The sequence below is a fragment of the Chlorocebus sabaeus genome, chromosome 23 (genome assembly GCF_047675955.1).
Source record: "Chlorocebus sabaeus isolate Y175 chromosome 23, mChlSab1.0.hap1, whole genome shotgun sequence".
NCBI lineage: Eukaryota > Metazoa > Chordata > Mammalia > Primates > Cercopithecidae > Chlorocebus > Chlorocebus sabaeus.
This window is the reverse complement of record NC_132926.1, coordinates 35,375,068-35,399,494: the sequence shown is the minus strand read 5'-3', so window position 1 is coordinate 35,399,494 and position 24,427 is coordinate 35,375,068. Positions and strand designations below refer to the sequence as shown.

Here is a 24,427-nt window from a genome sequence, read left to right as displayed (position 1 = left end):
TGGAATATCCATACTAAAAAATACAATGCAACCTTTAAAAAGTTTCTATATGGGCTATCACAGAAAGATCTCCAAGACCTATTGCTGATCACAAAAGCAAGCTGCAGGATAATTTATTTATCCCCTAACACAACAAACATTTATTGATGATTTATATGTTGGGTACTGTTTAGGGAGTGGGGATAAAGTAGTGAACCACACAGACAAATATCCCTGCCTATATAAAACTTACAGCACATAGAATGTGTATTTTAATATCCTAAAACTATATATAACTATATATATGTTATATAACATATATATACTTCTTTCTCAATACAGAGAGAAGATCCAGAATGATACCCACCAAATTGTTCATGGTGGTAATCTCTAGAGAGCAGAGTGGGGTCAAAGAGGGGATAACAACTTTGTTGTCTACATTCTTCTGTGTTGTTTGCATGTTTATAGGAATGCATTTGTGAATTTGAATCCTTTCTAGTGGAATGCATTCCACTAATGCAGCCAAAAAACTGCTCTTCAGGGGCCTAGCCATGGAACTCCTCAAGGGCCACCACCATTGAAGGATGAACCATGTCTCCACTTTCCTCAACTAGTGTGTCTTCATCTGCTTTATTTATTTATGCCCGTAAGTGAGGTTTCTTTTGATCAAATGTTTCTGTGGCCACAAACATTTAAGAACAACCGACATTGCTCATAATCAGAAAATTAAAATACACAAAGGAATACAGATAGAGATCTCACTTGGGCATAACACTAGACTAATCCCGTATCATTTAAGGGTTTTGATTGTCTTGCTCTTTTGTTACTAAGGCTCCTCTGCCTGTAAAGGACAAGATTTAAGCTTTTCAGATGTCAAATAGCACACAATAAACATCACAAATGAGTTCTGATGTGGAAAATGCATTTTCAAATAGAAGAGTTTTTGTTTTATTTTATTTTAAAATTGTGTTAGCACCTAAAAGACCCCTGTAATAGTGAAGATAAAGTTAATCCAGTAATGCATTTACCATAGTAAACCTCCAGAACAGAAACACATTACTTCCCTCTGATGGAATTTTAAATCAGCGTAAGGGATTAAACAGTATTATCCAGCTGATGGAGAGCGACTTGGAAATTATGGGAAATGGCCATATTGCATAGCCGTTTGCGTTCCAGGAATTCCGTTTGGACCTTCCGTGATTAATATGTCTGATATAATTCTGAGGAGCTGGTGTCTTTTCTCCTTTAACTTTTTCATTTCATCTTTTCAAAAGGCTTGCACAAAGCAGAGCCAGGCTTCATGCTCTTCTTTCAGACTGTGGTTTATTATGATCTAGATTTGAATTAAAGCAGTGGAAACGGCCTCACAATTCTACAACTCCACTTTTAGTATTTGGTTGAAACAGAATTCATTCTCCATTGTATTAGCACATGCACAAAATAATGAATTATGGCCTATCTACAAAAATAAACATTGTCTGACAGATTACAGGGTGAGTGGATTGGATGATACAGAGCCTGAAAGTAATCAAAGTTCATTCCTTCTTTTGCCACCTTCCCTTTCAGCTTGCTTTCCTGAGCAGCAGTGTTTGAGAATTGTCTCTTTTTTTTTTCTGTACTTTTAAATTAAGGCACAACTCAACAGCTATTTCAGATAAAATAGTCTCCCCATTGATCCATCTTTTCCTGAAATATTTTTACCATAGAGGCCAATTTTAATTGCCATGAGTTTTTTTGTTTAATTTGAATTATTTATACAATTAATCTGTCTTTCTTAGCACTTATTGACAGCCTACCTTCACAGACCACCTCTTCTCCCAAATACCTCATCCTTTTTTCTTCCACCTGTAAACATTCCAACTGTAACCCATCATAATAGGTAATGTCAGCCACAGCAGGAAATAAGATATCTTAGTATCCATAAGCAAAACAAGAGAGAAAACTGTATATTTTGTAGGCTTGGTGAATTCTGTGGACTTATAAGCCTTGGACTAATCCTAAACAAAATTAATTCTTTCTTTGATTTTCCTGGACACTCTAACTTGATGAATGACTTAACTACTTTGTGTTTCAGTTTTCTGAAAATTGATAGGATAAGATGATAATACCTATCTCATGGGGTTGAGAGTTGAGTGAGATGATATAGGAATCTATTTCACATATAATACCTGGCATGTGGGAAGCATTTAGTAAATGGGAGTTATTATTGCTGTCATTATTATCACTATCAGCAATGTGTTTTTATCTTAAACTGACCAAAAAATAATAAAGTCTGAGAACCAGGACCAAATGTCAGAAAGGTTCTTGGATCCAGATGTTAGTAAAAATCAAGGAAAATCTCCTTAATGATGAAAGAGACAAAAAAACTGGTGGATTGTATACTAACATTACTACTGAGTTTACAGGAAAAAAAATGGATGTGGGAGAATATTATAAGGCTGGGTATGGTGGCTCATGCCTATAATTCCAGCACTTTGGGAGGCCAAGGTGGGCAGATCACCTGAGGTCCAGAGTTTGAGACCAGCCTGGCCAACATGGCAAAACCCCATCTCTACTAAAAGTACAAAAATTAGCCGGCCGTGGTGGTGCATGCCAGTAGTCCCAGCTACTTGGGAGGCTGAGGCAGGATAATTGCTTGAGCCCAGGAGATGGAGGCCACAGTGAGCTGAGATCATGCCACTGCACTCCAGCCTGGGTGAGAGAGTGAGACTCTGGAGAGAGAGAGAGAGAGAGAGAGAGAGAGAGAGAGAGAGAGAGAGAGAGAGAGAGAGAATATTATGAATAACTGTATGCCAACAAATTGGCTAACCTAGATGAACTGGACAAATTCCTAGAAACACAGACTTCACCAAAACTGACTTAGGGAGAAATAGAAAATCCAAGAAGACCTGTATCAAACAAGGAAATGAAATCAGTAATCAGAATTCTTCCAGAGAAAAGCACAAGACTAGATGTCTTCACAGATGAATTCTACTAAATATTTAAAGAAGAATTAACACTGATCCTTCTCAAACTCTTCCAAACAAAAACCAAAACAAAACACTTTCTTAATTACTTTATAGGGTCAGCATTACTTTGATACTAAAGTCAGACAAAAACAACATAAGCAAAGAAAACTACAAACCAACATACTTTATGAATACTGATGTAAAAATTCTCAGCAAAATACTAGGAAACCAAGTTCAACAGCATATTGAAAGGATTATACACCCCGAGCAAGTGAAATTTATCCCAGGATTGCAAAGGTGATGAAATGTATGAAAATCAATGAGTGTAATATACCACATTAATAGAATAAAGGAAAAAAAAAAACTATGTGATTGTCTCAATTGATAAAGAAAAAGCACTTGACAAAATCTAACAAATATCCTTTCATGATAAAATCCTCAGTACATTAGAAGTAGAAGGGAACATCTTCACATTAGGAACAAGACAAAGATGCCTGCTTTTATCACTTATATTCAACATAATAATGAAAGACCCAGTCAGTGCAATTAGGCAGGAAAAATAAAAAAAAAAGGCATCTAAATTGGAAAGGAAGAAGTCAAACTATCTTCACCTGTTTTATGATTTTACATTTAAAAACCTTAAGAACACACACACACACACACACACACATCTGTCATAGCTAATAAAATGAATTCAGCAAAGTTGCAGAATACAAATCAACAACAAAAAAGTTGTATTTTTATGTACTGGCAATGAACACTCTGAGAGGGAAGTTTATAAAAACTCTGTTTACAATAGCATAAGAAAGAATAAAATTCTTAGGAATAAATTTAACTAAGGAGGTGTAAGACTTGTACATTGAAAACTACAAAACATTGCTTAAAGAAATGAAAGACAAAAATAAATGGAAACACATTCAGTGTTCATGGATGGCAAGACTTAATACTGTTAAGATGATAATGCTGCCCCAATGTGGTATATCTATTCAAAGCGACACACAGATTCAGTGCAATCCCTATCAAAATCCTAATGGTGTTTCTTGAAGAAATGTGAAAACTGATTCTAAAATTCATATGGAATTTCAGAGGACCAAGAATACAAGAATAGTCAATACATCTTGAAAAAGAACAAAGTTGGAGAACTCACATTTCCTAATTTCAAAACGTACTTACTGCAAAGCTGTATTATTAATCAAAATGATGTGGTACTGGAATAACGATGGTTTTATATAACAATATAGAATTGAGAGCCCAGAAATAAACCATCATCTCTATGGTCAAATGATGTTCTACAAGGGTGTCAAGACCACTCATTGAGGAAAGAACAGTCTCCTCAACAAATGGTGCTAGGAAAAAACTGGACATTCATATTTAAAAGAACGAAGTTGGGCCCTACCCAAATATGAACAAGAAATTAACTCAAAATAAACTACACACTTCAATTTAAGAGCTTGAACTATAAAGCTGTTACAAGAAAATGTAGTGGCAAATGTGCATGATGTCAGATTTGGCAATAGATTTAATATAACACCAAAAGCACAAGTAACAATAATAAAAATAGATAAAATTGGACTTCACTGAAATGAAAACTTTGTATATCGAAAGACACTATCAAGAGAGTGAAAATACAACCCATAGAATAGGAAAACAAATTTTGCAAATCATACATTTGGTAAGGGTTTAATATCCAGAGTATAAAAATAACTCTTATAACTCAACAAAAAAAAGACAAACAACCCAAACAAAAAATGGGCAAAGGACTTGAATAGATGTTTCTCTATAAGAGATATACAAATGACCAATACATACATGAAAAGATGCTCAACATTATTAATTATTAGGAAAATGCAAAAAATACCACAGTAAGACACTGTTTCACATCTACTAGGATGGCTATAATTTTTAAAAAGGAAAATAAGTGTTGTCAAGGATGTGGAAAAATTGGAATCCCCACACACTGCTGGAAGGAATGTAAAATAGTGCAGTTTCCATCCTCAAAAAGTTAAACACAGAGTTAGGATACGGCCCAGCAATTCCACTCCTACGCATACATCCCAAATAATTGAAAACAGTGACTCAAATAGATACTTATATACCAATGTTCATGCAGCATTATTCACAATAACCAAAAGGTAGAAACACCTAAGTCTTCATCAACAGAACGAATAAAATATGGTGCATATGTAAATGAAATATTATCCAGGCATAAAAAGGAATGAAGTTCTAATACATGGTAAACAAGGAGGAACCTCAAAAACATTCTAAATGAATGAAGTTACACACAAAAGGACAATTATTGTATGATTCTACTTGAATGAAATATCTAGAATAGACAAACTCATAGAGATAGAATATATAGTAGAGGTCACCAGAGACTAGGGAAAGGGAGAAATGAGAAATTATCATGTAATGGGTGCAGTTTCTGTTTGGGGTAATGAATAGTTTTGGAAATAATGGTGATAATTGCACAACACTGTGAATGTAATTATGCAGTTGAAAGTGGTTAAAATGGTAAATTTTATGTTATGTATATTTTACCACAATAAAAAGGTAAATTAAGAAGTCCATTATAAACATAATTGTTGGCATTTGTAATAGCACCATAGTATGACATATGCAAAACCATTCAGTATTTCTATGCACAATTGGGAAAAGGAAAAGTGGCCCTTATAAACTGAACTTAAACATATTTTTGGCCAGATAGCTAGGACAGGCAAAATGCAATTGGTTAGATTGTTTGTAACAGTTCTCCCTAAACATATTAATCCATGTCTATAAATGTTTAAAAAAGTGAATGCACTGTTACAAGGGAGTAAAATTCCCAGCACTGAAGATACTAATAAAAAATTGTATGGTAGCCCAGCAGGGAAATTGTAGAAGGAATTTATACACATGGCAGGATGTTAGACAAGATGAGGGTCTCAAAGGCCTTCCACTTTTTAAGAGTTTAAACTTCTATGAGAATTGCGTACAACTAGAAACTTTCCCAAGGTTAAACAGTTTTCCTTTTTCCAGAGGCAATGGAAAATGGCAATTTGGGTTCTTGCATTCCTGATAAAAATTTACCGTTCTTGTCTGGTGATGTCTCTACTGAAAATATTCTTTGCTATAAATCTCCTGCCTGAAATTTCCATAGAGCTTATCAGGTTTCATAAAGCATATCACCTTAAAATGGATTTTAAAAATTCAGAGTGGAACAGATTCCTCTATGAAATTGTAATATGGAAAATAAAGTTCTCTTAACCCTAATTGTCTTCACAAAAGTGTTTCCAAGGAGAACTCCCAGGGATATGACATGAGTAGGAAGACTATAATAAAGATGTGAATGTAATTTCCACACATGCTGTCAACCTCAAATATACAGCTTACTCAGAGGCAATTTGGGTAAAAATTGTCATGGCTATTGCCAGTGTTGTCACTTCTTGATTTTTTCCTCCTAGGAACTGTGTCTTATTCATTCTTGGTCTCACTGATGGTGCCATAGCACCATGTTTCAGGCATTCAGTCAAAGTCTCTTGAGTTGAATTTTCAGTCCTCCTAGATTTCCTGTATCAAGAGTTTTTGATAACAAAGGAGATTGTGAAGAGAGGAGATGGGTCAGTGACTCAAACTTATAAAGTAGAGGTAAATGGCACAGTCATCAGAATACATAACTGGGCCACAGAAGGCACATTTAAGTAACAATTTGGAAAACTCAGAATCTAATCAAACACATCTGTGCTTTATATTCTCTACCTGCTGTCTTGCCTAAAATGAAGATGCTTAAATCCCCATTAGTGGGGCAGGGCTGCCCATCTATGGAAAAACAGAACCGGACTCCAATCTGCTTTGTGTGTCTTCAGAACAGCTGCCAGCTGATCAGAAAACATTTAATGTGGGGGATCCAGTGTGGGGCAGGATGAACACAGCTGGTTGACACAGCAAGCAGTTAGAAACAACAACAACAACAAAAATGCCATTTGATTCGTGGGCTGAGCCAATCCATCTGGGAAATCTCTCAAAGAAAGTAGCTGGAAATGACATTTCAGCTCTGATTTTCCTAGTCAAGTCTGCCCCTTAAGCCAAAGACTCAAAAATAGCACTCCATCTAGATGGTGTAAACACAGTGACACTTGATTCTCTTCACTTTGGTCTTTCGAGAGTGATTTTAACTCTTTCAGAGATAACATGGGAGACTGAAGGGTCTGGGTGCTGGAAACAAGACTGTCCACATCTTGTTTCCAGAAAATGGATTACTCTGCTGGCGGCTGATTCTTGGATTTCCTATCATGAGATCTGAACCCTGGGCCTGATGTACAGTGAGGCGTGCGATTGGCATTTGCAGAAGCCTTGACATCCACACTGCAGTTCATGATTGGTGTCAGACAAAGAAGCATATTAAATGACTGCCGGCCCGGTGATAAGGCCGGTTATTACCGAGGTGTAGTTTCCCCAGGTCCAAAGACTCATAGTGGTGCCACTGAAGCATGCTGGGGAGAAGATAAAATTTAATTAATAATTTCCTTAGAGGCCAACAGTCTATTACAACTATGTTCCTTGCTGTTCTCTGCAATGACCTTATAGCTCATAAACATTATAGATGCATGCTTGGTCATAGTCTCATCCCCAGGTTTAATTTATGGCTCAGGTTGCATCGTATAATTAGCTAGTCCAAAATGAAGGTTTTCAGATGCTGAAAACATTTGAAATAGACTATGCATAAGGTCGGTGTGTGCCTCCCTCCCTTCTGTTCAGTCCAATGCCTGGCATACATAGTGTAAATTCCTAGATTAATAATATACATATGATGAAGCTGGGGATGAAGGTGAAGTCTGCTTTTGAGTTACATATAGGGGACAAATTTTGGTTTATGTTAGATTTGGAGATTCTGGACACTAAATTAGGTAGCTTTTTTGTATTCCATAGAGTACCTCAAACTAAGTATTTTTAGAAACACAAAATTGCAAAACGATGATGTAACATGGGGTTAGATTTTTCTCTACTACAGTAAAACACTTATTTCTTTGTATGTGACTACAATTTACTTTTGAGCTATTATGTGGCCAACACTTTGTAGAGCTGTGGTAGAAGCAAACAAACAAAAAGCCTCAATTGTCTCTGGGATTAGTGCCTCAAAATCAGAGAAGTAGTACATGTTTAATAAATAACTGTTGAATGCATGAGTCAATGAATTGACTGTGGGATATTTTATACATTAAATTATTTTTAAAAATGGGCAATGTTTATATGGTCAGTAAAGTAATAATAAAGTAGATTAAAAATGATAGTTGCTATCTTCTTAAAACTGAGAACCAATGTTTGCTGAAGGCCTCCATCCAGGCCCTGTGGTACGAGGAATATAGAGAATACAGCAGTGAATACTGATTCAGACTTTAAAGGCTGACTGTCCAACAGCAAAAGTGACTCCCTCAACTTGCCAGAATCAAGCCCAAACTCTAAGTATTACATTTTCTACAATTATGTTTGGCATATTCCCCTTTCCATCCTAGGCTATATCCAAATTAGATGGGCTTTGTTCTAGTGCCTGGCCAGAATACAGTCTGAAATGCCTGTTGAATATATAACATAAAAAGAAAACTAATCACTAGGAATCCTGTGCTGTTTGCTGTTGGTGACCCCTCTGGTTAGATATTCTTCCTCAATTGCTAGTCCATGACAACTCTCTCTGCCTGTTCTTCAAGATCTACTTCAAATACCAGAACATAGTTGCATTGTTGGTATTCGTTTCTTTCGATCACTCAGTCACTCATTTGTATACAAATCACCTCTTTCTAAAATGGCTAAGGCATCACATGTTAGAATTGCACGGAAGGAGAGGAATATCTATGCTTTGTGAAGACACAGTTTTCAGTGCCAAAGCAAACCACTTTATTCCAATTCTCATCCACATTCCAGATGATGATGATGAGATCAGTTAATACAGTTAACACTATTGACAGAACATTTATTATTTGCTCTGGACTACGTTAACTTCTTCATATATAATTATTTCACTTACACAATGCCACCATGATATATATATGTATTATATATAATTATTTTCTCATGTTATAAGTGAAGAAACTAAAACAGACAGACTAAGTAAACCTGCCCCAAATCACATCATAACAGTAGTGTGAGTATATCAACCCAGGTCTAAGTCTAAATCTTTGCTCTTAGCCACTACATTATCCTGCCCCTCTCATAATTCTCAGCTAATGACAAACAGATGTGAAAGTATATCTATTGAACTGTATCCTTGAAGAAGGCAACTTGAATATTCCATTTGCCTATCTGATGCCAACTATCCAAATTTGTGTAATCACTCAACCACCTGGATATTTAGTTTACGTTAACACAGAAATCTGGATATTTGAAAAACTGTGATGCTCAAGCAAGCATTTCAAATCTCATCTAAATTCCTAGCTTCATATAATACCCAGACAAGGCATTTTTCATGAAAATAGAACGTAAGAGATCTGAGCTAAGAAAAAAAAAAAAAAGACAAAATTTTAGACAAGAAGTATGTATTGTTTAATCAATACCAGTGGGAAAAAATGAATTTTCCTGTAGTCTACCACAACATTTCACAGAGTCACAGTTGTCCCAATGTGATACTTTATGAAAACAGAATATTTCAGGATATTACAACCAGATTAAATCCAACTGAAAGTCAAATAAAGGAAGAAAGATGCTAGGAATGAAATACATTTTGGATCAATCCAGATTCATCACCAACTGATATGACTGGGATCTGTGTCACCACCAAATCTCATATTGAATTGCAATCCCTAAAGTTGGAGGTGGGGCCTGGTGAGAGGTGATAGGATCATGGGGGAAGTTTCTGTTGAATGGTTTAACACCATTCCCCTTGGCACTGTTGTTGGGATAGTAAGCTCTTTGGAGATCTGGTTGTTTGAAAGTGTGTGGCACCTCCCCCACCCATGCTCCAGCGATTAGAATAGTGGCTCCCCCTTTGCCCTCCACCATGATTGCAAGTTTCCTGAGGCCTCCCCAGGAGCTGAGAAGATACTAGCATCACGCTTCTGTACAGCCTGCAGAACTGTGAGCCAGTTAAACCTCTTTTCTTTATAAATTACCCAGTCTCAGATATTTCTTTATAGCAATGCAAGAACAAACTAATACATTATCCACTGTCATAATTGAACCAGAACTCTTCTATAGCTATTGAGGATCTTAACATGTTGTTTCAAATAAAAATAAAGACACCATTCTGAATCCTCTTTACATTTAGAATATGCCAGTTTCTATATTCATCCAGGAAACTCAGGATCTAAGTTTCCCCTAAAGCAGCTATTCCTGGGGTGTACCCACCAATTTATAAAGTTATAAAGTCCAAAGAGATGGCCCACAGAAATTCACTTCAGCCTGACTGATGACTACCTGATTCCTTCAGTTATTAGCAAATTTTTCTGTTTGCTCTCTCTTGATTTTTAATTCTTGCACAAGTCACATCATACATAGCAAAGGATATAATATTCTTCAAACCTAATACATCAGTACTCAATAGTTGTTTTTATCCTTGCCCTTTTTTTTTTTTAAAGAGTTGATCCATAGTTTTTCAAGTTATGCTTCATGTATGGTGACTACCTTGGTGTCTGAACTTTTCTTGGTTATTTCAATATATAAAATGCCTGAACTTAATTGAAGGGTGAGAGAGAGAAGAAAGGAGAGGAAACAGGAGAAGAAAGAAGAGAGGAGAGACAGAGAGAAACAGAGGGGGAAGGAAGGAAGGTAGAAAAGGAGAGAGAGAAAGAAGGGGGAATGTGGCTAGAAATGTGGATACAAGATTGTCGTAGAATCGATATGGAAAAAAATCCTTTAACCTGCTATCACATACACTGACTCAAATTCTGCTTTTAGTGAATTTCCCCCAAATCTGAAAAGATAAGTAGGTATAGGAAGAGTTTTTAAGAATATTGAAAAACTAAAAACCATAAAATGTCTGAGAATGGAGGATAGGTTAAATGAGTTAAGGTTAATGTGATGGGCTTTATAAACTACTGAAAGTCACATAAGAGTATTTGATGACATATATGTGATCTATTCCTAATACAGAAGCATGCATGGTCATAGTCTCATCCCCAGGTTTAATTTATGGCCCAGGTTACACTGCATAATCAGCTGGAATAAAATGAAGATTTTCAGCAGCTGCGAACATTACAAATTCTGCATAAGTTATAGTGTGGTATAGCATAAGCTCTGATTTCATTGAAAAGATATATGCACTGAATAAAGAGATAAGGATTTCCACAAAAATCTTCATATAACATACCTTTGGGTGCTTTAAGCATCCCTTGTTCTGGACCTGTCATTTTCTCTTCAGTTGATAAAATAGCGTAAGTAAGTTATACTTTTTCTACTTATGCTTTTTGCATCTTCCCCATTTTCCAAAGTCCATACAACTTTTATAATCAGGTAAACATCATGCTATTTAAAAAAACAATATCAGAGGCTGTAAATTTTTCTGACATTCCTCTAACACAAAGCACCCAAAAGGAACTTCTTGGAGGTGGATGCTTATCTTTGCAATAGTCAACAGATACAAGATTGCAGATGACGCATTTGGAAGTCTCTGACAGATGTTATGAGAATTTCCCATGAACTGGAAATGAAGCCTCTGAGGAACAAGGACTTGAATCACTAAATATCAATTCCACCCCAGAGCACTGCAGAAATTTTGCTACTGTCTGATGAGGAGGATAGGAGGAGCAAGAAGGCTGTGCTTCTGCCTCGGAGAATGACATTATTAACTTATCACATTAGAATATCAAGGAAGATAGGAGTATGTATATATCTTTCTGTGTGTACCTGTCTATATGAGCTTAGCAGGTAATTCCCAGACCTATAAAACTTGGCACACAAAGGAAGCGGCAGCTCCGAAATGGTGAAGGATTGATCGGAGTACCCCAAAATCTTATGCAATAAAAAGAACCTCAGTTGGTTAACATTTTACCCTTTCCTTCTTTAATTGTAAATAATAACATTGAATGTTTCAGCTTATTTTTCCCCAAAATTGTCTCCAACTTCTAGTGTTTTCTGTAAATAGCATGCATGATGTGCAAAGGTTTTCTTGGTAAACAGCTATAGAAACAAAACAAAACAAAAATTTAGTCACAACTAAAAGTGCGAGAAGAGGACAGCCTCAGTCCTCTAAATGACTGGATTCGATTCTGACATATTAAAAAAATAAACGTAGCTATTGTTTTAAAGTCAAGGATGTTTCCATATCACCTAAAAAGTTGCTGTGAATGAAAATTCTTCTGGATCTATTTTGATTAAGAAATATATTGGCTCTTATAACACTGATGGGAAAATTGATTCAACACAATATTCCTTGGGATGATTAGATATTTTTACCCCACTACAATCTTATTTATCCTATTCACACCTTTAGTAAGTATCACACCTTCTCATAATAGTAAATCAGAATGAATATCAATTAGCACTGGAATTCTAAATATATACAATCTATAATGTATATAATAATATATACACTCTATAGGCTGGTCTTAAGTGTACTATTAAAAGTGCTAGTTCAGTTTGCAAACATACCGATACAATTTCTTTTTGTCTGGCTCTCAGCTCTTCAGAAGAATGACTGCCCTGTTGATTTTAAAACATTGTTCATTTTTCTAGTTAAATAAATATTTCCACATCAGAAAAGAAGGTTCTATGCTGTTAACTTTACAGAATATCAGTTTCCTGGTGAGTTCAGAATCAGACATACTTGACTTGTCAGAATCATGAAATTGTAGTATTAGCCATATATAAGTTAGATACAAATTTACAAAGGAATAAAAGAGATGAAGAATCAACTTTTGGACTGTATGATTGCAAACAAAAAAAGCAAATAGAAAATAAGAATCACCCAAGAGTGCATCATACCCATGGAGAATAAAGTGCAATCATAGCACTCTATTTTACTTAGCAATAAATAAAAAGTACATTGTTTAACTATTATTTATTGCTTTTCAACTTTAAGAGATAACTCATTGAATAAACCCTCAACCTTAATAGTAGTTACAAAACAGAATATAAACACAATCAACCCTGACGATATAAAAGGAGAAGAATATAGAAAAGGAGGAAGGAAATGGGAGCTAACATTCCCCTCTAACACAGTGAGAAGTCAAGATAAAATAGTTGACCTGACATGGTGTCTCATGCCTGTAACCTGAGCACTCTGGGAGGCCGAGGCGGGCAGATTGCTTGAGCCCAGGAGTTCAAGACCAGCTTGGGCAACATAGTGAAACCCTGTCTCCACAAAAAATACAAAAATTAGCTGGGCATGGTGGTACACACTGTAGTCCCTGGTACTTGGGAGGCTGAGGTAGGAGGATCACTTGAGCCCAGGAGGTGGAGGCTGCAGTGAGCTTTGAATGTACCACTGCACTCCAGCCTGGGCAACAGAGTGAGACCCTGTCTCAAAAACAAAGAAACAAAAAACAAAAACAACTTAATAGCTTAAGTTGGTGAAACAAGAAATAGAAGTTTCACAGTGACATTTAAAGCTACAAAGGCAAGCAACAGAACTAAAATAATAACTAGTAAAAATCCGAATGGAGTAATTTTTAAAAAGTCGGATAAGTTATGAAAGTAGATCCTTATTTTTCACAGTGAGGAGTTAATAGAAATATATTAAATGTATATATCAAGAAATAGCGATATATGCATGTTCTTACTGATCTGTGGGAGCTAAAAAAGTTGATCTCATGGAGGTAGATAGTAGAGTGGCAGGTACCAGAGGTTGGGGAGGGCAGAGGGGAGGGGAGAATAAAGAGAGGTGGATTAATGGGTACAAAAATATAGTCAGATAGAATAAATAAGTTCTAGTGTTCAACAGCATGGTAGGGTGAGTATAGTTATCAATAATTTATTGTATATTTAAAAATAGCTAAAAGAGAAGATTTGGAATCTTCTCAACATGAAAGAATAATACATCTTTGAGGTAATGGATATCCCAAGTTACCCTGATATGATGATTACACATTGTACGCATGTATCAAAATATCACATGTACCCCGTAAATATGAACAATTACTATGTATCAATGCAACTATAATAAACTGAAGGAAAAAAAGAATCACTCAAGATATGTAGGATACTATTGAGAAGGACTCATTTCAAGGGTCATTTCTAAGCTTTAGGATACCTCTAGACACTGTCCCCCACCCCACTTTTCTGTGATACACACATTAGGAAACACTACTTTAAATGCATTATCGTGGTTCACCCAGGCTGCCAAGTGAAGTGCTCCTGGAGACAGTCAGCCAGATGCCAATTATGAAGTTGGCACCTTCCTGATAATCCCACATCCTGATAAGGAAGACAGATGCTGCCACTTCCTGAAACCCCTGGCTGTACCCACCTGGGCCTCCTGACAACCACCAACTATCACTGAAGTGCTGTTCATGGGGGCCAGGTTACTTCCAGACAATTTAAGACATTTACATTGCCCTCTGCTTTCTCTGAGCTCTTAATTTATAGCTCTTTTAGTCCTTTGACCATATTAATCCTTCTTGGTATCATTTGGAAAGATATTGATATTGGTTTGATTATCTCTGGCTCTCCCCACAACCTCCCAAACTGGTAGGGAAAAAAATGAAGACACATTTGGTTATGATGTAATCTAGCAAGTTCCTTTTTATTACAGATCGATCTTTAGAGAAAGACAAAGTCTCCTGAAAGCAATAAAAAGGTGAGGCCTCTAAAATTTTCTTTAATTCAATCATCTCAGGAAGCTTTTCTTTATAATAAAGCTAACAACAACTCTTGTTACCTATGCTTATAATAATTCCAGTCGAATGCATAACGTTTTAGGGTTTATCTTGTTCATTTTTCATAATAAATCCCTATTTTACAGATAAAAAACTGAAGCATAGATTTTCTTACGGCCATGTGGATCTTTAGTAGCAGATGTGGGATTTTAACTTTAGATTTGTCAAAAATCAAACACACAAAAATAGTGCTTACAACTGCCTTTTATTTTCCTTGCCATGGCCTTTGTTGAGGGTTGCAAATTCAGATGCCAGGCAGATACTCTCCATGAGGGGAACAGGCTGGAAGGGAAATATGGCAGCCTGGAATACTCCTACAGGATCTACAGGGCAATCACTGTTGGCCAACCCCAGCTAACTGTGGCCATGAAGGCTGTATGTATACACTGTGGCCACAGGATCAGATTTGTCAAGGGAAGATAGATATATAGATTTTTTTAACATTCAAAAATTATATGTTTTTCAAATATTGGCAACTCATTTAAAATATTTTAACTGGCTGAACAAGCGCCTTCTGTAGGGAGAGTTCAGATCTTAGGCCACCAGAGCTCTTCTCTCTTCTCCTCTCTCTCTTCTCCTCTCCTCTCTTTTCTCCTCCCCTCTCACCTCTCCCATCTCCCATCTCCCTTCTCTCTTGTCTTCTCTTCTCTCTTCTCTTCTCTTTCTTCTTGAGATGGAGTCTCACTGTGTCACCCAGGCTGGAGTGCAATGGGGTGATCTCAGCTCACTGCAACCTTTGCTTCCCAGATTCAAGTGATTATCTTGCCTCGGCCTCCTGAGTACCTGGGACTACAGGTGCACACCACTATGCCTGGCTAAGTTTTGTATTTTTAGTGAAGATAGGGTTTCACCATGTTGGTCAGGCTAGTCTCGAACTCCTGACCTGAGGTGATCCACCCACCTCAGACTCCCAAAATGCTGGGATTACAGGCATGAGCCACCGTGTCTGGCCTGTTCTTTCTTTCTTTAGGCTCAAATCTTAACAGGTGTGATAATAACATGCTGCTTCAATGAAACACTGCATCTTTGGCTTTTAAATTTCCCTCTCTCTCTACTTATAGTTAAGGAGTTGAGTGACAAATATCTTTCTCGTGTCTGCTTTCAGAGGCAAAGTTAAAACTGAGCAGGCTTAGTGGAAGCCTGATTTTCCAGCTGGAAATGAGAATCCCTCTCTCTATCTCCTCCAGGCTATTGTGTGAGTGTTTGTGCAAGTTGCCTCCAGTTTTCTCATGTGGTTCGGCTACATAGTGTCTTCTGAGTCTAGCTATATTTTGTCTTGGAGGAGGAAGAAAAAAAAATCCCTGTTAGACTCCAAAAAATATAGCTCAGCTTCAATCTTCTCTGCCCAAATTTTGGAGATAATGGTAAATTCCACACTCACCAACCACATTTTTTTTTCTTTAGCACACCCTGCTTCAAGGAAAAAAAAGTGGGGGGAACAGTAACCTCCAAAGTAGGGAGGTTTAGGTTGGACAGAGCAACCTACAATCTTAACATTAAGTAATTTGGAAAATTACTTTAAAAATCTACGATGAGGCTGGGCACGGTGGCTCATGCCTCCCAGTACTTTTGGGAGGCTGAGGTGGGCAGATCACCTGAGGCCAAGAGTTCAAGACCAGCCTGGCCAACATGACAAAACCCCATTGCTACTAAAAATACAAATATTAGCCGGGCGTGGTGGCGCATGCCTGTAATCCCAGCTACTTGGGAGGCTGAGGCAGGAGAATCACTTGAACCCAGGAAGCAGATGTTGCAGTGAGTCGAGATGGTGCATCATTACATTCCAGCCTGGGCAACAGAGCAAGGCTCTATCTCAACAACAACAACCACAAAGACACACACACACACACACACAAATGTGTGTGTGTGTGTGTGTGTGTATATGTATATGGTGAAGGGTACTCTTTAAATATAATTCTTTGGGTTATAATTAAACACCCTGCAACAACAGAAACAAAACTCTCTGCTTTGGGGTTTTGACTCACATAGACCTCTAAATTCATTCATCCCTCTCAGTTTCTTCCAGAGGCCTTAGCATCAGTAAATCAATCTTGCTCACTGTTGTACCCCAGCACCTGGCACAAACACTGGTAAATATTTGTTGAATAAATGAATAAAATGAAAGAAGGGCTCAGATCAATTGGGACCAAGATAACATCTATGCAGTGATTTATTCATTCAAATATGTTGGAATGAACTCAGGTCCCTAAGGAGCGTGCTCCAGGAACAAAAGGGAGCCACTGTTGAGATCACTGTGAGGCTTTTGTTTTGCTCTGTAAGGTGGAATCTGAGGGCAACAGCTGATTGTGTTTTGATAAAAGAGTAGGAAGGAGGATTTCTGAGTGAATATGTGGGTGAAAAGGAAAGAGAACATAACCAAAACTTGGGGGGCAAATGGGTAAGACTTGGAAAAGAAAAAAGATGTTGGGTATGTGACATAACCCCTTCAGTCTCTCCATAAAACTTTCAGTAACATGTTCACTATCATCGATGATTATAGAATTGAGTAACATGGTCAGTATTAATAATATAGCTATCACACATGCTTAACATAGAAAAGCAAATATAAATACAAAAATATAACAAAATCTTTAGAGCAAACAGTTTCAGGTGAAACAGCCAAATAAATAAAACCTTATACTGCAACATAAAAAATCACTCAAAGGTACTCAGAAAACACTGTTGATTTACACAAAGACATTTACTGAACATTTACTATGTGCCTGGTGATGTTGTGGTAAACGACACAGTCACGGGCATGGTCCCTGCCCTCAAGGAGAGACAGGCAATACATCTAAGAAATAGGACTGTATCAGTGATGGGGGCTTTGAAGGGAATAAAGAGGAGGTGGTATAAGATAATGATAATGGATTGGATTTAATATTAAATAGGTGGTCAGGGCTGGCCTCTCTGAGGAGTGACAACTGAGCCTAAATGTGAAGGATAAAAAGAGGCCAGACATAAGAATGTCTGTGGATGAAGCTTTCCAAGAAGAGAAAAGAGATACGTGCAAATGGCCGGATGTAGCAGATGGTCAGGCAGGCAGGGGCCAGATCCGGCAGACAGAGAACATTACTAGGTCTGCAAGGATAATGGGTAGAGAGGCAAAGTCTCAGGGAAGTTGACTGAAATGCAGAGGTAAAATGTAATCACAACACAAGGGCCTTGACATGCCCCATCTCTGGGGGAAATGTTCTCAAACACTAGCCCTCCAGGGGGCAGGAAATAATGTAGTCTAGTTAATTGCCCTTCGGGACTGCTCTGTGTATGAATGTAAAACTAGGGATTATCCAGCCCCAGATGCAAATGAAAAGGGCACAGTGGGTCACTGGTTTTCCTGAAGACTCTTCTCACTTGAGGTAGAAGTGAAAATGCCAATTACCCTCATTTCTGTGGAAGGGAACTGGGAGAGGAGAAACACCAGAGAATTGTGCTTCCGATTGGCTTGAAAATCATAACAACCACCCCAAAATTAAGAGAACAGGAGAAAAAAAAAAGCCCTTTGCTCTTGGGACCTTAAGTGATTAGAAAGAGTTGTTATTTGGCTGATTTTCACACTTCATTAGCATATGCATGATTTAATGAGGGAACATGCTGGGGGGCTGGCACTGGTGAGGGCAGCTCTTTCTACCCACAGACTAGAAACTGGGGCAGTAGCATTGGGAGTGCTTAATTATGCCAGCAAGGCAACCGAGATCAGTGCACAAAGGGGGATGAGCATATGATGGGGCCTTGGAACAAGTACAGAAAGATACCCCAATGTCTGTCTTCACCTATGAGCACACCTGCACTGAGCCATAAGGCAGCACTGCCTAATATCCCTCCCAAGGATAAATCCGCCTGTGATAAACCTCACACTCTCTTTCTCTTGCCTCAGACACCTAGATTTTCTTCTCTGAAAATCCTACAATGGCAAGAAGAGTGAAGCATTATATTATGATTGTCCACATTCCATTTAGCATTGAAGAGAGGAGGAAGCAAGTGGGATAGTGTTTTGGGGGCAGAATAAAATGAACTCTTGAGGAAGAGTCAGACCTTCACATTTTAATTCTGAACTCTAGTAGAGTAGATACACGAGTGGAGCAGAAAGGACAAAAGTCACAACCAATGCTGCAAATTTGTCAAGGTTTCGGCTTTCTTTTCCTCCATTCAAAACACCCCAAAGGAAGATGAAAAAGAAGAAAAGGCAAAGAGGGGCTACCAGCAAAGGAAGGACTCAACTATGCCCAGTCCCCTGTCTTTTAGGAACTGTTTCTCTACTTGTGTCCTTTGAAAGGACATATATATATAACACAAAAAGTAGGAGTAGAATGGTGTGGGTCTTTTTGAAAAGTGGCAGGGAATTTTATGACTATCACACCATATCTTACCTTAGCACCACGTTCAATGTCATACAACTATCATGCTGTTATATCTTAGTCTGTTGGTCTATTCTGAGATATTTTGCCAATCTTTTTCAGCTTCTTATACCTCCTCAGTGTCAATTTCCCCTTTTTGTATTAAGAAAATATTATTTTTTATTTTTCAGTCCAATCTGCTGTCTGTGTGTGTGGTGTGTACACGTGTGCGTGTGTGTCTGTACAGCTTAAAGGCCTGAGCTAATTGGCATATTCCCTGCCCCTGGCAACAGTGATTGGTTCAGGCATTAAAAAAAAAAAAATCCGACTTGGACCAATGAGAGTTGGGTCCAGATTTTCATTGCTACATTGAGAAGATTCCAACATATTACTTTTACTCTCTTCACACTCACTCCTCAAAGCTCTCCAAACATGTCAAACATTTTCATACCTCTGTGCTTTTGCAGATGCTATTCCACTTCTTGAATGAATGAAGAAATCCATCAGTTCTTCCATATGTTATTTTGGCTTGAATCCCCAAACCTTATGCTACCATATTTAATTTAATAAGCGTACACTCACTACTATTTATTATACCAGACCACTGGCTGTCTCCCAGCAACCCATTCTTTTCTTCTTTTGCCAATAATCCCCTGACTTTCCCTTTTCTTATCCTCAAGTAAAATTTGAGAGGTGCTGATTCCTCCCTCCACATGAGAGTGAGGCCTTAATTGGCCTAATTTATCAGGTATTCCATCTTACTGACTATAGGGAATAGATTTAGGAATAAGAACAGAATCCAAACAGAGCTAATGAGATGTTAGGAGATGTTTCCTAAGGATTTAAGGAGATGTGGAGCCCTGCAGTATGGCAGACAATTTTCCACCACAGAGAGGCTGGAACAGCTGCTGGGTCTACATAGAAATCAGAGGACAGAGACTATTGAACCTGGGTGACATAGCTAGGCTCTAGATCAAGCCTTACCCAAGACTAGTGCTCTTTAGAACTTTTAAGGTGTGTATGCCTAATTTTTGATTAAGCAAATTTTTAGTAGAATTTTTTAGCCTGTTTAACCAAAAAATTCCTGGCCAATACAGTGACAAAATGTTTAATAGTCCAAGAGCCCAGCCAAAAACCTGTAGGAAATTATAAACTATCTTCTAAGTCAATGCCACATTGTTCATGCCTTCATCCATTCAACATGTAGTTGACCACCACTTACTATATGCCAAGTACTATTCTAGGATGTTAGGAGTAAAACAATGAACAAAACACACAAGTGTCCTTTTGAAACACAGATTCTGGTGGAGGGACATATGTAACAAACAATAAATAAGTAAAGTATGTAGTATGTTAGAAGGTGACTATGGGGAAGCAGTAGAATAGTTAAGGCAGATCAGAAAGGCTAAAGGTGCAAGGGGACTGCAATTTCAAATAGGTACTTGAGAAAGGCTTCATTGAAAAGACAACGCTTAAAGACTTGAAGAAGCAAGGAAATTGGCTATGCAGATGTCTGGAAGAAGAGCAGCCCAGGTAGAAGAAACTGCCAATCCTAAGGCCTTCTGGACTGAGGAGTTCAAGCAGCAGCAAGAAGGCTATGGGACAGGCAGAAAGCAGTAGGAAGTGAGGTTAGAGAATAAACCAAAGGACAGATGATGTAGGGTCTTGCAGGCCATCATAAGGGCCCTTTTTTACACTGGGTGAGGTGGGGAGTCATCGAAAGATTTTGAGCAGAAGAATGATATGATCTGACCTAATTTTTTATAGGAATCAATATGACTACTGTGTGGAGAAGAGACTTGGGGGTCAGTGGTAAAAGTGGAAGCAGGGAACTGCTACAACAATGTACATTAGATACTTGTTTGCATCAGCATCAGCATGGTAGCAGTGGAAGTGATCTAAAAAGATTAGATTCAGGGTAGATTTTTAAAATAGAGCCAATATGATTTTCTGATGCATTACATGTGGAGTGTGAATAAAGAATGACTGCAAAGTTTTTGGCCTGAAGAACTAGAAGGATGAAGTTGTTATCAACTGAGGAAGGGACAGTTGTAGGTGAAAAAGGTTTATTCAGGAGATGAATAGGAGTTCAGTCGAAAATATTAAGTCTGCGATATTTTATTAGACATCCAAATAGAAATTTTGAAGCAGCAGTAGCATAAGTAAATCTGGAATTCAGGACTGGACTAAAAACATGAATTTGGGAGTTGTTGACAGATAGATACTATTTCAAGTCACAAGAGTAGATGAAATAATAAAGGGAGTAATTGTAAATAAGAGTGGATCCAAGTACTAATTCATTTAAGTCACTTATTTAATCCCTATAACCTTGTTAAGTCAGTTGTTATTGTTATCCTAATTTTACAATTAAGGAAATTGAAGCTTATGGATGTTAAGATCACACAACAGCTTGGCCAAGGGCATATATGCTCAACTGCATATAAAGATATAAATAGCTGAGCTTGGGACTGAAACCCAGGCAGTCTGACTCTAGAGACTGTGTTCCTATCACCCAATATTGCTGCCTATTCCCAAGTGGAATTTTTAAATCAGCTGATACATGTTTAGGGTTAGAAATAAGGAGAGTATAAAGGACCTAAGAGTGGGCAACAGAGCTAAAAGAATTCAGTTCCCTGTCTCTAGGGTTATAGTGAGCTGCAACTACAATGCTGAGACAAAGGTAAGGGCTGAGGTGTCTAAACACAGGGAGACCAGTTTGCTCAGTGGTCCCCACACTTAGTCAGATTCACTAGATGCAGCTTTCTAGGTGACTATGCCTAGACATTGATTCAGTAGATATTGAGTAGAGCTCAGAAATTTCATTTTGACACATGTCTCAGGAAATTCTGAACACTTTTTGAGAAATGCTACAATACAAAATAGACTTAGTTTGACTCTGTCCAATAACTCTCCATCCCCAAAGACCAATAAAATTGGCCTTTATCTTAACTTCACAAATAGGATTGTGACTAAAGAAAGATATCTGCACATGGCTAATGACTACAGCTTATCTTGGAAAAATAGTTTGATACTCTTTATGAAGGTCTTCAGTCTTCTTTTGTCAACCATAATCAATTTCCTACTTGAATTGAAATTGATCTTCTTTTATTTAGTCATGTTAGTAAACAAAATAATCTTGAACTTTGCAGAGCAAATGGTAGGTCTGCACTAATCACTCACTGAAAGTGTGTGAGAAATTTACATCTTTCATTTGTCAGTGGAGACTCAAGCTTATTCAGATAACTTTACCTAACAATCGTTGTAATCAAAGTGTAATAGCTTTTAACTTAGGCTAACAAGTGACTATACGTACAATAAACTGCCAAAGCAGAGCTATAAATAAAATGGGTTGCTATGAATGCCCACTTCCTTTTTAGTTCTGACTAAATAGACAAGTACAGAGCTTCTCAGAAATGCTCATATAACTCCAATAATTGTACAGTTGAGTAAGCCCAGAAAAACATGGAAAAAAGAGCTGATATTTGTTTCCAGTTTGGTTTGACCAAAGGTAACTGCACAAATGATTTCCTTCAATACCAAATGCCATTACCAACTGTTTGCACATCCTATTGGTTTATGTTTTTACTTAGGGTTTTGAAAACAGTCCTTATGAATTGTCTCTATTTTAGTGATATGACTAATCATATTAATATGGTGCAGTTTTATTTTAAGAATTTTTTCCAGAAAAACTGACTCATCCAATTTATTGGTTCCACTGGGAGGCAATCAAATGGGACTGGACTAATTTCTAAAACAGGAAAATCAAGACAACAAATAGTGGTTTCTTCCTCCTGCACCCTACTTTTTTGTGCAAAATGAAAATATGGGGGCAAAGAAGAAATAATTTCTTAATCACATTATGTTAAATGTTTACACAGCAATTTAGTGTAGTGATTAAGAAAATGGGTTCTTAGTTGCATGGTCATAAGCTATTTATCAGTTTCTTTATCTATAAAATAGTGTTGGTGAAAGTACCTACCTCATAAGGACTGTTAAGGAGATTAGATAGGCTCCCACTTCTGGGTATATATCCAAAGGAAATAAAATCACTATCTTGAAGAGATATGTAAACTTCCATATTAATTGCAGCATTATTCACAATAGCCAAGATATAGAAACAACTTAAGTGTCTATCAACAGATTAATAAAGAAAATGTAGTATGCATGCAAAATGAAATATTATTCAGCCTTAAAAAAGGAAACCTTCCCATTTGCGACCACATGGAAGAACCTAATACATTATGCTAAATGAAATGAACCACACACAGAAAGACAAATACTTCATGATCTCACTTATACGGGAAATCTAAAAAAGTTGAACTCATAGAAACAGAGTAGAAGGGTGGTTACCAGTGGTTGAGGAGTGAGGTATTCAGGAGCTGTTGGCCTAATAAATTCCAGAGACCTAATATACAGTATGGTGACTACAGTTAGTAATGTGTTATATACTTGAAATTTGCTAAGAGTAGATGTTATTCTCATCACATATGCACAAAACAAGAAAAAAACACAAAACATAACCATGTGAGGTGATAGATATGTTAATTAGCTTGATTGTGGACTCATTTTACTAGGTATAGTATATCAAAACATCAGGTTGTGCAACTTAAATACAAACTGTTTTGTCTCAAAGCTGAAAAAGTCAATTTGCATGACTAAAACATGGAAGACTAGATGGAATAACGCACATAAAATGACCAGCATAGTATCTGGCACATGATAAATTCTTTGTTATCATTAGTGACTATCATTTTTATCTATGCACATTTTTAATCTGCGCTCAGCTGGGTATAAACATGCCTGCATATAGACTATCCCTACTTTTTGTCACTTTGCATTCCACTATTGAACTCAGCTGCCTAGTTACTGCCTAATAAGCATCTCTGTTTCACCTCTTCCACTGTAGGCATTCAGTGTGTTGCTGCTGACTCAAACAATGGTACACCAACAGATAACATCCATATAAAAATGCCATTGCAATGATCTGACATTTGAGGAGGATTTTTAAATGCTGTGGCGTCTTCTTCTTATCCAATTGGGCAATGAAAAAAAACAAAGGGTATCTTAATGATGGGTCCATGTGTGCTCCCATATGTCCAAGTGTATACATATCTGTTCCTTGAGTCATCACAAACAGAAGTCATCACAAAGGATGGAGTGAGCAGAACTTAAAACCACCCACCTGGCCTGACTATGTGCAATGCAATTTTTACCAAGTGATAAGTTTAAGTTATTATGAGATAGAACACCACTTCCTTGGCATCTGACTGCTCTAGTAGCTACAAATGGCAAAACATTCTTCTTCTTTTAATTTACACTCACAGAGTGCCTACAATGTGCCATATACTGTGCCAATGGCCCTTGGGAAAGGAAGGGCAAATAA

At 37.4% G+C, this 24,427-nt stretch overlaps 1 protein-coding gene across 9 annotated transcripts in view; it reads right to left on the bottom strand.

Annotated features, from left to right (window-relative positions):
• PPP2R2B (protein phosphatase 2 regulatory subunit Bbeta) overlaps positions 1 to 24,427 on the bottom strand; it is a 484,529-nt gene that overhangs the window by 174,334 nt on the left and 285,768 nt on the right. The window contains exon 1 of one of the 9 annotated variants that reach the window (XM_038006368.2): positions 7,344 to 7,410. The exons of the other annotated variants lie outside the window; for them this stretch is intronic. Within the exon in view, the coding sequence (XP_037862296.1) occupies positions 7,344 to 7,395 (52 nt within the window). The 5' untranslated portion in view covers positions 7,396 to 7,410. Of the gene's footprint in view, positions 1 to 7,343; positions 7,411 to 24,427 lie in introns of those variants that run through there. 9 annotated transcript variants of the gene reach the window in all.